This window comes from Lutra lutra, chromosome 7 (genome assembly GCF_902655055.1).
Source record: "Lutra lutra chromosome 7, mLutLut1.2, whole genome shotgun sequence".
Classification (NCBI taxonomy): domain Eukaryota; kingdom Metazoa; phylum Chordata; class Mammalia; order Carnivora; family Mustelidae; genus Lutra; species Lutra lutra.
The window spans coordinates 60659937-60674396 of record NC_062284.1 but is presented as its reverse complement, the minus strand read 5'-3'; the positions used below and the strand labels follow the sequence as shown (position 1 = coordinate 60674396).

Here is a 14460-nt window from a genome sequence, read left to right as displayed (position 1 = left end):
GAATCTCTTGTGGCTTTTCCTGTTCTTTGAAAGAAAAATGGACCTTGTTTAAATAGCAGGAAGTGTCTGAGTTCTTTTCACATCGATAAAAAGCACCAGCCTCACTGGCTGTTTACTGTGAGAACCAACCAGCTCCTCACTGACCCCATTGTGCTCTGTAGACTAGCTGGGGCAGGGCAGCGAGCGGTGGGGGGATGAGGGGTCACTGGAACCCGTATTTTATCTCTTTTTGCTCTATACTTTTACATTTTCTGTTTCCTTGGGAAGGATTGGTTCCATTATAGTCCCCGAAAGACCAAAATCTCCTGGATTTCACGCCTTGAATGCATCTCCCTGTTTCCCCGGGAGAAGGATATTTATTCCTTTCAGAAGTCTTCTCTCCTTGGAAAAAGGAGGTATTTCATCTATTAGCCTAGTTTTACTGCCATGGAATATACTCATTTTTGTCCCTAAATAGACTCTTACACTGTGACCAGTTAAGAAGTTGTGTCTAAGATACTTTAAGCTTGTACTGTAGGATTGTGGAAGATGTTGCAAGAAAGAGGATAGGTCTGTACAGCATTTTGAGATCCTGTTTGTTTTTTTTTTTGTTTTGTTTTTTTTAAGATTTTATTTATTTAGGGGCGCCTGGGTGGCTCAGTGGGTTAGGCCGCTGCCTTCGGCTCAGGTCATGATCCCAGGTCCTGGGTTCGAGCCCCGCATCGGGCTCTCTGCTCCGCGGGGAGCCTGCTTCCTCCTCTCTCTCTGCCTGCCTCTCTGCCTACTTGTGATTTCTCTCTGTCAGATAAATAAATAAAATCTTTAAAAAAAAAAAAGATTTTATTTATTTATTTGACAGAGATCACAGGTAGGCAGAGAGGCAGGCAGAGAGGGAGGAGGAAGCAGGCTCCCTGCGGAGCAGAGAGCCCGATGCGGGGCTCGATCCCAGGACCCTGGGATCATGTCCTGAGCCGAAGGCAGAGGCCTAATCCACTGAGCCACCCAGGCGTCCTGAGATCCTGTTTTAAAGTGAGGTTGGACTTGGCACAATCAGCCTAATTTCTAGGGGATTGTGCTCTTCTTGGCTCTGTGCCCTACTTAGCAACAGGTGGTGCTGTTGTCCAGTGCAACTTCGGTAGCTCCTGAGAAATTGAGTAATGGATGCTAGGCCTGAAAGACCCCAGTGTGTAGAGGGAAAGAAACACTTTTTTTCCGCCTGTCTTTGTAAGGACAAGTACTGGGTGATGAGTTAACATGCTTAACGGAGAAGCAGAAACACTGTTCGTTGCTTCAGTATTCGAAGGCTGTGGCTGCAGTCTCTTTCTGCTTAGTCCTTTTCTTTCAGGGCAGTCCAGAGAAATCCAGTCCATCCACTTTCACTTCCCACATACACAGTAATAGCTAACGAGTGCCGCTCTTGCTTCTCTCAGGAGTTCTGTGTGCATCTTCGTCTCTGAGCCTCCTCCTCTTAGCATCAGTTCGTTCTAGTTAGCAAAGGAAAGGAGATGTGGGAAGCAGGGATGTGTGAAAACTATTGAATCACGACTTTGAGATGAAGCTTCTCAAAATGCAGACACTAGACTGATTTATATACGCTAAAATATTTGTGTGGAGGGAGTAGATGTGAATGGAGAGGGAAGATAAGCAGGCTGCCGAGATCCGATGAACCTAGCTTGCCCACTCTTCTCAGTGATGAAAACTATATATGGGCTTCTCTCTTTTTTTTTCCACCATCCTGCGCTTTTAATGAAAAAAGAAACTGTCTAAAGCTGATTGGTAGCTCTGTGGGGAATGTTTAGGAGCTATCAAAATTGAGGGATCCCAGGGAACCCAATTAAGAGAGAAAGGTAATTGTGACAAGAAAATGTTGAAGTTGTTAGGAAAGCATTGCCGCCTGATCAGACTTGGAATTCATACAGGCCTCCTTGTCTGGTGCCAGGGACAGGGCCTAGCATTTGGTTCTGTCCCAGCTGCAGTCGTTTGATTGTGTTGGTAAGGAGATCAACAAAAAGAAGAGCATTTCAGTAATCTAAACAGGACCAAACAAAGAGGCTGAACAAAGGTGTGTGTGCCACAGTGTCAGGGAGGGGGTGGTGGAGGGAGAGATGTGGCCTGGCAGCGTTCCGAAGGTGGGAAAAGGCAGGCAGCAGTGCAGAGGAGTAAACATCCAGGGTCTGTGGCTTTGTAGCAAAAACATGAGTGGCTGATGATTTGTTATGGTGCTGTCAGCACATCCGTTCTCGTTCGGTTTATACAATGATTACGACTTGGCAAATGGTGGCGAGAACAGAGAAATACCCATTGAGAACTCTTGGATTGCTCTCAACAGTCAGCCTTTGCAGTTCTGAGGGGGAAAAAAACATGGGTTTGAACCCAGAAACTAGGGATAGACCGTACATTTTTTAACAGTTCCCTTTTTTACTTTTAGTGGTTAGTTGTCTGTGTTGTCTCTCTATCCTTTGTCTCTCCTTTTTTGCATCCCATGGCCACTTCCAAATATACACTTAAATCTCCCGGCCCCTTCAGCCTCGTTTCTTCCCTCTCTTAGTAGCAGCAATTGTTCAGGGCATGTTTATGGACCCGTCTGCAAACAGGAAGCTCTACTTCCTGAAATGTGATGGGAGTTGAATGATACTGAATGGATAAGATGAAAATTTGAGAGCTAAGTGCTCTGTAAAGATCTCTGGCTAAAATGCTTTTTTTTTTTTTTTCTTTTAATGGGATGAGGAAAGAGAAAGCACGAGTTAGTGAGTAAAAGCAGCTTCCATTTCACAGAACCCAAAGTCAGTCCTTCTGAGAAGCTGAACAAACTTTAGTGTCTTTATTGAATTACAGTTTAGGATAATGATATTTACCAGCCAGCCTATTCGAAATCATCCAGGAGAAGGAGTTTGTATTTACACAGAGGGGCAGGAATGGATATGTGTATTTGGATTTCTCGATATTTAAGTGTCTCCAAAGACAGGCAGAATAGCCTTTGTTTCTCTACATTCTCATGCTTTCAGGAGGTGTAAACCATTTAGCCACAGAACTAGCAGAAACAAATATCGAAAGATAGGATGAAGAAGGAAAAGCAAGTTTCTCAGGTCACCTAGAGCAGATATGACATGGACCTCACTCTTAGATGTCCATGTGTACCTGCTGTCCCCTGAGTAAGGACATGGAGCAGGGAAACTTTGAGTTTTCTTAGCAGCAGATATCTGATTGGGAACTGTCCTTTGGAAGGGAACCTACACCTCCCTCTTTCAGGGTTCTTCTTCCCAGAGCACTACTGGATCATGATTTAACAGTGCTGTGCATTCTTCTCTAGAGTTACTTTCCTGCTCTTGTGATGACAAGCACCCTGGTTATAGTAATTTTGGCTGCATACAGCTTTGCAGTGAGTGATTTTGCTGCTTCAATTAAATACAGTTTCCCCCTCCTCCCCCCCCCTTTTCTTCTCCCCAGGCAAGGAGAGCCTCATCACTGACAGTGGAAAGCTGTATGCCCTTGATGTCCTCCTGACTCGGCTCAAGTCTCAAGGACATAGGGTCCTTATCTACTCCCAGATGACCAGGATGATAGACCTGCTGGAGGTAGGAAAAGGAACCTTGGGACCTAGGACACCTTGACATTTAACTTGCAGGAATCACATGTCTATGACTAATGTCCGTCCTGCTTAATGGGAACCCAAAACTTGTCTTTGTGATTTTACAGTGTATAAAGTGAGGAGAAGCAGCTCCTGGCAGACCTGAGAAAATGCAAAGGACTGTTACCTCCTTCCCTACACCTGTGAAATAGAACGTCCCCTACTCCTTCCTTTACTAGGGAAGAAATTCCCTAATTTTAAAGGAGAGCAGAGTTAGGAATTACTTAAGAAGTCCTCTGAAATTCTGTATGGAAAACAAGACTTAAGATTAGTTCTCTGTATAGAAAACCAGAGAGCAGCTGTTCAGTCTGACTTAATGTAGTGGTCTCAGCTTGACTCCATATTGCGTTCTGCTGGAAGAACTTTAGCAAATACTAATGTCTTGTCCCATCCTCAGAGATGGTTATTTAATACCTTTGGAATGAGGCCTAGGTATCAGGATACTTTAAAAAGCTCCTGAGGTGATTCTCACAGGCAGTCAGAGTTGAGAACCACTGGGTTATGTTGAAAGATACAACTTGTTTGACTGTGCAGGGCAACTTCTGTTTCTTCAGTTAGCTGTGTTGACCTTCTCTCTGCTTTCTTGTTGTCTGAGTGGAGGCTAATTACTTGATGGTGAGGAAGTCATGGACATGGAAATAGGAGAGTGAAACTGAGGACAAATAATCACAAGCCGCCAGAGTTAGCGTTTAGAGCTAGAAACTTGAAAAGCTGCTGGTCAGGGGGCTAAAGCACCTAGATGTAAGTAGCATATAAATATTTGCATGTTTTTCCATGGGTTTTTTATAGTTAAGGCTTCATATTCTAACCCTGCTACTCCAGGGAGTAGCTGGTAGTAAATATGTGGAAATTGGAGCATGATTATCCCTATCTAGAAATAAGGGAGTAGGGATCATATCAGCACAGAAGGAATGAAGGCTAGCATAGAGAAGAAGTTTTAGGTTTCTGGAAGCCAAGCCTGGCTTACTGAATTTCTCAGTCAGTAGTTTGGTAATGCATTAGCAGGCTCTTTTTAATAATCTGGCAACTTCTTTTAGCATATTTGAGGTCACTTTAATCACTAAGTTTGGCATTTAATATAGTGTTTAGTCCCTCGAATGCTGTCAACAGGCTGAACTTTCTGTTTTGTCCTATGGAATAGGTCACCTATTTCTAAATGATGGAAAAATGCTTATTGGTGGCTATAAATCACTGTAAGAGAAGTAATTAAGCCACTGTGTTTGCTGCAGATCTTACCTTGTGTTAAAGGTCCTAACAGCAGTAATCCAAAATAGAAGGACTGCCTGCATCTTTAATGTTCTGTTCAAACCAAATGATGTCAACAGCTCAAAAATATGAGTAACTTTCCTTCAGTGGGGCTTCTCTTACATAAAGTGCACTTGCCTTGTCCTGAAGAGTCAGGGAAGTACAGATGAAGTAGTGAACTTGCACTGCTGTAAATTATAGAAAAAGCAGTATACTAAAGATTTTGTAAGAGAAATCTCTTTTTTTTTTTCCCAAGACTATGTCAGTGTATTTTGGAGTCCTAAAGTTGCTTCATATTAAAGGAAAGTTCAAAAGTAAGTGGGGTAAGCTACCAAAAAATAACTGGCTCTGAGAGCTGAAGGGGAGTGTAGATGGTTTAAATTTGATGAATCCTACATTTTAGTTCCTCTTTCTATGTATGACACCCTTCTAGGTACTCCTAAATGGTACCAAAATAAGTGATTCAGAGTATGATAATGAGCTTTGTTCAGGATGAGTGCTGTAAACCCTTCCCACCAGGGGCACTTCCTATCTCTCTAATCCAGCAGGTTCTTTGGAGAGGTTTGTGGGAATGTGGACAATGTGGGTAGGTTTTACAAACATGGCAGCCTGAGAGCCTTCTCTAAATACAGTTGCATCTCTCCATGGGGAATTCGAAATTAGGGAAAACTGAATTTCACAGCTGCTGACATTCCTTAGCCATATGAATAACATGCATCTAGGATGCTGAAGCCAGAAAACATTGCTACTGTTTACATGTTTTACTGAAAAACTTAAGTGAAACTGTGTCTAGTTTCTTTTTAACACTATACTATTCTTTTTCCTTCAACATTACATTTCCTAAAAGTTCATTTGTCCTTTTTTTTGGCGGGGGGGTTCTGTTTATTTTAATACTGTTTACTCAAATGACCCAGAGTCTGTATTTCAAGAGGCTGGTCCTCAAAATTTATTTTGTGGGCATGGGGTTAAAATGCCCACAATGTTTAATATATGTCTAATCATTTATTGAAGTGTAAAGGTATTGTGGATCTTATGGCAGTGCAGGATTAGGTCTATATTTCTTTACCTTTTCAAAGAGTTATTCTGGGGTTTGCTTTGTTTTCAGATTTTACTTATTTATTTGACAGAGAGAGAGATAGCGAGAGAGGGAACACAAGCAGAGGGAGCGAGACAGGGAAAGAAGGCTTCCCGCAGAGCAGGGAGCCTGATACGGGGCTCCATCCCAGGACCCTGGGATCATGACCTGAGTCAAAGGGAGACACTGAACCGATTGAGCCACCCAGGTGCCCCTGGGTTTTTTACTCATTGTCATAATAGAAGCTTTCAGTGTAAATATTCATTAGAGTCGTGTTTCAGCTTTAAAACATGACCTGGCGGGGCGCCTGGGTGGCTCAGTGGATTAAAGCCTCAGCCTTCGGCTCAGGTCATGATCCCAGGGTCCTGGGATCAAGTCCCACATCAGGCTCTCTGCTCGGCAGGAAGCCTGCTTCCTCCTCTCTCTCTGCTTGCCTCTCTGCCTACTTGTGATCTCTCTCTGTCAAATAAAGAAATAAAATCTTTAAAAGAAAAGAAAAGAAAAGGCCTGCCTTGTCATTTAAAAAAAAAATAAAAAAAAAAAATAATAATAAAACATGACCTGGCATGGGAACATAAGAATCATATTATAGAAAGGCCCTTCTGTATAGATGCTTTCCCTTGAGTACGCTTGACCTTGCTTTAAAAAAAAAAAACCTTGACTCTTGCCTTGCCTCTTCATTCTCAATGTGTTGGGGGTTTTGTTTGGTTAGTTTTAGATTAAAAAAAATTTTTTTTGGTGATGCCTGTGTGGCTCAGTGGGTTAAGCCTCTGCCTTCGGCTCGGGTCATAGTCTCAGGGTCCTGGGATTGTCTGCCTTCACCTTGGCTCTCTGTTTATTTCTAGGACTCAGAAGAACCAAAATATGGTAAAAATCCACATACTTCTGTATGACCAGTTTTCCATTTGGGGAGAAATACTAGTTCTGGGCACTTAGTATTTGCTCAGTATTTTTTTTATGAAGTGATTGATAGCCTCTTTCTCTTGGGCAAAAATCTGACTTTAAGTTTCTTGTGAATATATCAGATCTTATTCCAAATAGAATTCTGTATTCAGAAATGTCTTATTCTTTCCCGTGGTATCCAAGTACTGTTTCTAGATAGGAGATAAGAAAGCAGACTGCTAAACTTCCGGGGCCAGGAATTTTTAGTGTGCCACAGGCAGAAGTCAAAGCCATAGATAGAGGAGGATATGCTAGATCCCTAAATGTTAAATTACAGATTTATCTTATATTTACTGAGTCATCTGTAGGGTCTTTGCTGGTGGGGGTGCTCTGGAAGCAGACAGGACCTCTCTGCAGTTGAGATGATGGTGTCCAGCTGGATGTCAGACAAAGCTTTTCCTACCATCACCATTTTTACCCGAGTTTGGAACTTTTCACCCCCTACCACCATATTTTGACAGTTGCAGAAAGCTTTTAACTCACTACAGATGACTTACATCATCTGGGTTGTCTCATTTGAGGCTCAATCCTGTTGGATCAAGCAGCTGAGACTCTAGTTGAAGTAAGTGTATTTTCTCTGAATACTAAAGTACTTGGAAAGGGTCAACCAGCTGGTACTGTATGTGGTGTGATTGTTAAGTACTGAAACCCAGACAAATTTTGTACTGCACAGTGTATGACAATAGTACGGGTCAGAATTAAATACAGATAATTTATAGCTAATGATGGCATTTGAGACACTCGGTTGTATAACTTACCTGTTCAGCAAGTACCTCACTTGGATAGGATTCATCCAGAATAGACCTTTTGTCATTCATAAGCTGCTTTCTCTTAGAACTCCTAGTTACCTTCAGGAGCTGTGATTCTGAACCTACTGGGAAGCTGGGTTTGCTAAAACTGCCCCATGGAATGAAAAGCAAATTGGGGTCACTGTTAACTAGCATTTTGATTAGGCTTTAGGAATGATGGAAGGAAATGTGTCAGATTACAACCACATTTATTCTGTTTCATTCGTTTCTTTTCAGGCCAAGCATGAGGAGGGCATTGTGCTCGGCAGATGTGAATATAGGTTAAATGTGGTCATTAATTTCAAGAAATGTATCTAATGGAGGTTATATCACACACAGCCGTCAAGTGAACTCTGATACTGGAGCCCAAAATGAACCATAAACAGAGCTGAAGATAGCAAGATGGATACATTTATTTCTAACTGGATCACTTGAGGAAGGGTTCCCATTGATAGTGACTTCTGACCTGAACTTAAATAGAATTTTTTTTTTAAATTTTATTTATTTATTTGACAGAGAGAGAGAGAGAGATCACAAGTAGGCAGAGAGGCAGGCAGAGAGAGGAGGAAGCGGGCTCACCGCTGAGCAGAGAGCCCGATGCGGGGCTCGATCCCAGGACCCTGAGATCATGACCCGAGCCGAAGGCAGAGGCTTAACCCACTGAGCCACCCAGGTGCCCCTTAAATAGAATTTTAACCATCAGGGAGAAAGGTATTGCAGACTAAGGAAGCCAGATGTAAAAAGGCACAGAGATGGGAAGGTACAAGACATTTGGGGCAGACTAGCTCAGTGTGACTGAAGCATATGGTATAGGAGAAAAGGGAATAACACACGTAGGGTGAGGGCAGATTATGATTGGCCTATATATGCCTTGTGAGTAGGTCTTGCTCCAAAAGACTCTTTGTATTAGATAAGAGAAGGATGGCTGCCATATTTCACTCATTTGGTATAATTTGCTTGGGCAACGGAGAGGTTATAATAGAGACTGAGGGGAGCCTTATTCTTTGCTACTGATATACCCCAAAGATGGCAAATGGCATGTCCAGGAAATAGTTACACCAGGAGGAGGTTTGTGGATCATAATGAGTCTTCCCCCAAATTGTTTGGGGAAAGTGAAATTGGGTTGAAGTGAATAGCAGAGGCAGCTTTAAAATAGAAAAGAAGACTCAGAACGGAAGGCTCTTGTTAGAGATATACAAACATTTGCCTTTATTTTTTCAAATGCCCAATTACCCTTTTTTCTGTGTTGATAATGGATGGAGATTATGGACATGTATTAAGAACCTTATGTGGGGTGGGGCGCCTGAGTGGCTCAGTGGGTTAAAGCCTCTGCCTTCAGCTCAGGTCATGATCCCAGGGTCCTGGGATCGAGCCCCGCATCGGGCTCTCTGCTCGGTGGGGAGCCTGCTTCCTCCTCTCTCTCTGCCTGCCTCTCTGCCTACTTGTGATCTCTGTCAAATAAATAAATAAAATCTTAAAAAAAAAAAAAAAAAGAACCTTATATGGCTTCTCCCTGACACACCACAACCACCTTTTTTAACCCTAGTGGTGGTGAGCTGCTCTTCCATGTGGAAAGCAGTAAAGGGGTTAAGCTGGGGGCTCTTGGCACCAATTAACTTGAGTTCCAGTCCTAGCTCCATTACCCACTACCTATGTGACCTTAGAGACCTTACTTAACATCTGTACCGTGGGAGGGCGGATAACACCTGTCTTAAAGATGACTATAGTGAGGATTAGATAAGCAAAATACATACAGAATAGTGTTTGTCACTTAGTAAATGCCCAGTAAATGCTAGCCACCATCATCACCACTACTGCCAGATGAACCTAGTACCTTTTAATTCACCACTGAGTTGTGTGAATGTTTGCTTTTATTTAGTGTACTTTATAGGAGTGAGAGGTACTTGTGGAAAGTATTTTGAGTTATACTGATAACCTCTGCAGCTACTGCTTTACAAGTAACTTACAGGTAGGATCCACTTCTCAAAGTGTATTTCAAGAGTGGTTTTCAAACTAGTGGTGTGGGGTAGAGGACAAGAAAATTAGGTAGAGATTAAACAGGTGGGGCCCTGGGCTACCCTTCTTCATCAACCAGAATAGTAATGCCTTTTTTTGTAAGATTTTATTTATTTATTTGACAGAAATTACAAGTAGGCAGAGAGAGGGGGAAGCAGGCTCCCCGCCAAGCAGAGAACCTGATGCGGGGCTCAATCCCAGGACCCTGGGATCATGATCTGAGCCAAAGGCAGAGGCTTTAACCCACTGAGCCACCCAGGAGCCCCCAGAATAGTAATGCTTTTTATTTATTTTATATTAGAGGGGTTTCTTTTCTTTTCTTTTCTTTTTTTTTTTAAAGATTTTATTTATTCATTTGAGAGAGCGCATGCAAGCAGGGGCAGAGAAAGAGGGAGAAGTAGACTCCACTGAACAGGGAGTCCGATGCAGGGCTTGATCCCAGGACTCTCAGATCACGACCTAAGCCAAAGTCAGATGCTTAACTGACTGAGCCACCCAGGATTCCTTAGAGGGGTTTCATATAAGATTTCCCTTGGGAAAAGAAAAAGTTCCAGTGCTTTTGAAATAGTATAATAATGTTGTTCTCCAACAATGTTTCTCAAACTTAAATGTACTTACAAGTAATACATGTTAAAACAAATTCTGATTCATTAGTTATGGGGTGTATCCCTCAGTTCTACATTTGTTTTTGTTTTTGTTTTTTGGTTTTTGTTTTTTTATTAAAGTAGGTTTCCCGCCCAGCATGGAACCCAGCACAACCTCAACAACCCTTGAGGTCAAGAGTCGGATGCTTAACCGACTGACCTACCCAAGTGCCCCTCAATTCTGCATTTTTAACAAATTGCGGGTGTTGCCAGTGCCGCTTATCTGAAGGCCATGCTGCAGTAGCAAGATTATGACGGACCCCGTCCTGCCTTCTCTTTGTAGTGGTGGTTCTCAGCTGCAGATACAGGGTATCTCTTGCACTCATCTTTGGAGTTTTTTAAAAATAAACCAGTCCGGGCCCTATCCCAGACCTACAGAGTCTGAGTCCCTGGGGTGGGTGCAGGCACATGTATTATTTATCCTGGTTGAGGATCACTACTCAAATACCAAGAGTACATCTTGTCCATAAGCCCTTTGGCTTCTTCAGTAATTTTTAATAATAGTATCTAGTAGGACTGTATAGCTCTCAAGACTTCCTAAATGTTAAAAGCCATAATTTTTATTTTATTAGTTCAAGCAGTATTAGAATTTACTTTGGTTAGTAGTTATTGATCCCACAAGAATTCACTTGAGAGTACTGATGTTTGTATTTATTTAATTAACGGAGGATACTAAATTATGAGACAGCTGGAAGAGGAAGAAGGTCTCTCTTTGGTTTCTCTTCTCTCTTTGCTGCTTTAAGTGGAGTAAAAAGGATTGCTTTACAAGTCTCCAGGAAATTTAATCATACTGGCATATCATTTTCTAAGTCTTTGCTAAATACCAGAAGGGACTTGGGTGAGAGATATCCCAGATGTCTAGAGAGTACCTTGTGTAAGGAAGGACTGGATAATGGTTCGTCTTTCTCTTCCATAAGCCTTCTTTAATGAGGAGTGCTAAGCATGACAAAGTTCCTGCAGACCATAGTAAAGTCATCCAGCAAGTGGTAATCAGCCAATAGTGGTTCTCAGATGTGGAAATGAACTACAAGGAGTTGGGCATGACTGGGAATGTTTAAAATAGATCTTAGAAAAAGTTACGATGTAGGGGCACCTGGGTGGCTCAGTCATTAAGCCTTCTGCCTTGGGCTCAGGTCATGATCCCAGGATCCTGATAGAGCCCTGCATCAGGCTCTGCTCAGCGGGAAGCCTACTTCTCCCACTCTCTCTGCTTGTGTTCCCTCTCTCTCTGTGTCTCTCTCTGTCAAATAAATAAATAAAATCCTTAAAAAAAAAGAAAAGAAAAAGTTATGATGTAGAGATTGTTAAATGGAGAGAGATATGTACATATATACATACGTACATACATATATATATATGTATATATGAGATAGATTTTTAAAATAAATTTTTGAGGGGCACCTGGCTGGCTGTCAGAAGAACATGTGACTCTTATTTCAGGATCATGAGTTCAAGCCTCATGTTGGGTATAGAGATTACTTAAATATAAATAAATAAATAAATATTCACAGTTCTATGACTTAACCATTTATTGTTAGAATTTGTGTTTTGATTTTAACAAAATAGAATTTGACTTTATTCTAAATCTTTAGATTTTTTTAAATAGGGAAGCTGAACTAAGAAGTGGGCACATATCTTGAAATTAGCATTTGAAAGAAATGAGGCATTTCTTTCCAGATTAAATTATCTTTTCTAAACCACCCAGAATTTTTATTTATTTATTTTAAGATTTTATTCATTCATTTGACACAGAGAGAGATCACAAGTAGGTAGAACAGTAGGCAGAGATAGAGGGGAAGCAGGCTCCCCACTGAGCAGAGAGTCCGATGCAGGTTGATCCCAGGACCCTGAGATCACTACCCGAGCCAAAGGCAGAGGGCTTAACTCACTGAGGCACCCAGGTGCCCCATAAACCACCCAGAATTTTAGAGACACATCTAGAATAGCTTTGGTATAGCCAGAATTTTTTTTTAAGATTTTATTTATTTTTTTGACAGAGATCACAAGTAGGGATAGAGGCAGGCAGAGAGAGAAGGGGAAGCAGGCTCCCCACTGAGCAGAGAGCCTGAAGCGGGGCTCGATTCCAGGACCCTGAGACCATGACCTGAGCCGAAAGCAGAGGCTTAACCCACTGAGCCACGCACGCGCCCCATAGCCAGAATTTCTGAATGAATACTGGATTGCTTTTTTTTTTTTTTTAATCTCTGCCTTCATCTTTTAGCTGTTTTTCTGTGGTGTGAGGGTGTAGACATTCCTCTATTCTGCTTTTAGCTGCTTTTTCCATGTCTATTTACTTGTTGTTTTGAAGCTATTTACTGAAATCGGATCTAAACTCATCTAAGCCTTCTGAAATCCCACTGCTCCCCTGGGTGGGAGAGCAAAGGCTTAAAGCAGTAAACAGAAAAGATTCACTTCTGTTGCCTCAGTAACAGGCTCTCTGTAATCAGCATTGCTTTGACTATGGTCTAGGATTAATACCTCTGGTGTCATGCTGACCTTGACATATAAGTGATATCAACAGAAAGATCTACAAGAAGATTCCTTCATCAATGCTCTCACTGCGGTTAGAAGTTCTGGTTCAGAAGGCAAGAGTGCTTGTTGCAGAAAGCCCACCTTGTGGTAGAAGTCCAACCAGTAGCTATCTCTGTGTATAATCTAGTTAATTGGTTGTTCTGGATGGCAGCATCTCCTGATTGGATTAGCTGCCAACCTATAGTGAGCCTTTCAAGACTATCGTCGTGCTCTCATTTTTCACCTTTTTCCCTGAATCCTTCCTTATGTAAAATACCCCCTACTCTTCTGCCATTAATCCAGTGCCATTATAGGGCTGTTCCACTAAATATGAACTTGAAACTCTTCTTTGAATATGTTCTACTTCTCTTTGATTATCAAAGCCCTTAAAGAGCCACTGGAGAAAGAAAGAAATAGTAAAAATACATACAAACCACAATGAAGATGTGTTCCTCAGTGAGCTTGTCTACTTTGTCGACCAGCCTCTCCTCATAGGTACCCTAGCCAGAGACCTCTGCCAAGCCATTAAAGGAGTTTGGGTACTAACTTGCTCTGAGAGTAGGTTGCCACACGCACCGTGCCAGCCATACCCAGCTGTAGCAGCCTCATGTGCTGAAATACCCAACCAGGTATAATAAGAGAATATTGCAACAAATGAACATCTGACCATAGAGAATTAACACAGACATCTCCCAAATGTAGAAATAACTAGTCTTTTTCAATAGGAAAAGGTTATTTTAGAACTGAAATCATTGTTTCATGGTGTTTCTTATAAATAGGCAGCTATGTTGAGTTTTTGATAATGGTTCCTCTACAAATGGACTTTTTGAAGTGTAATCCATATAGTCGGGGATAAGAAAGAGGAAATCAGTGCTCATTTGGACATCATTTGTAAGAGGAATTGCAGCTTCTAAAGATGGCATTATGTTCTCTCCCTTGCATCTCTTGAAGTTTCTTCTCCATTATTAAAAGTTATAATTCCCCTTACAGGTGAGGTCTAGAACATGCTCTGCCATGGAAAGTTACCTCATCTTCTGTTCACTCTGATGCTTAGGCTTCCCTTAACAATGATGCATGCTTTGCTGGGAGAAGAAAACTTGGGTTGTGAATTCAAGGATATTGGTCAGCAAGGACATGTTGGGGAGCAAAACACTAGGGCAAGTTCCTTATGGAAAGAGAACTAGATATTCCATAGCTGTGAGAAACATCTGGTCACTGACTGAAAGGCCATTTTTGTTACAAAATTTCATTTTATTTTGTTGGTTTATTTTCATGAAACCTACTGAAATCTGCAGGAATATGATTAGTTTCCAAGTTGAAATTGAGGGTGGCTGTAGTCTTCATGATACCTTCAGTTTTCACATACTGGCAGTGAATTCATTTGCAAGTTAAGTTCTCGTACTTTTGAGATTACTTTCTTCTTGTTCTGGATATAATGACTTGCCCCAGTAAGGATGAAGTCGAAGGTGGGCAGATGTTGTGGGAATTAGAACACAGCAGTTTACATCTGATTTTTGTTTACTCTGATTGGCAGGAATACATGGTTTACAGGAAGCATACCTACATGAGGCTCGATGGCTCATCCAAGATCTCAGAGAGGCGGGACATGGTTGCTGATTTTCAGAACAGGTA

General features: G+C 41.7%; 1 protein-coding gene across 3 annotated transcripts in view; it reads left to right on the top strand.

Moving 5' to 3' along the window:
• The window catches only part of INO80 (INO80 complex ATPase subunit), a 129834-nt gene that overhangs the window by 91561 nt on the left and 23813 nt on the right, over window positions 1-14460 (top strand). For all 3 annotated transcript variants that reach the window (XM_047736087.1, XM_047736086.1, XM_047736085.1), the window contains exons 27-28: window positions 3427-3554; window positions 14363-14457. In XM_047736087.1, the coding sequence (XP_047592043.1) occupies window positions 3427-3554; window positions 14363-14457 (223 nt within the window). The remainder of the gene's footprint in view (window positions 1-3426; window positions 3555-14362; window positions 14458-14460) is intronic.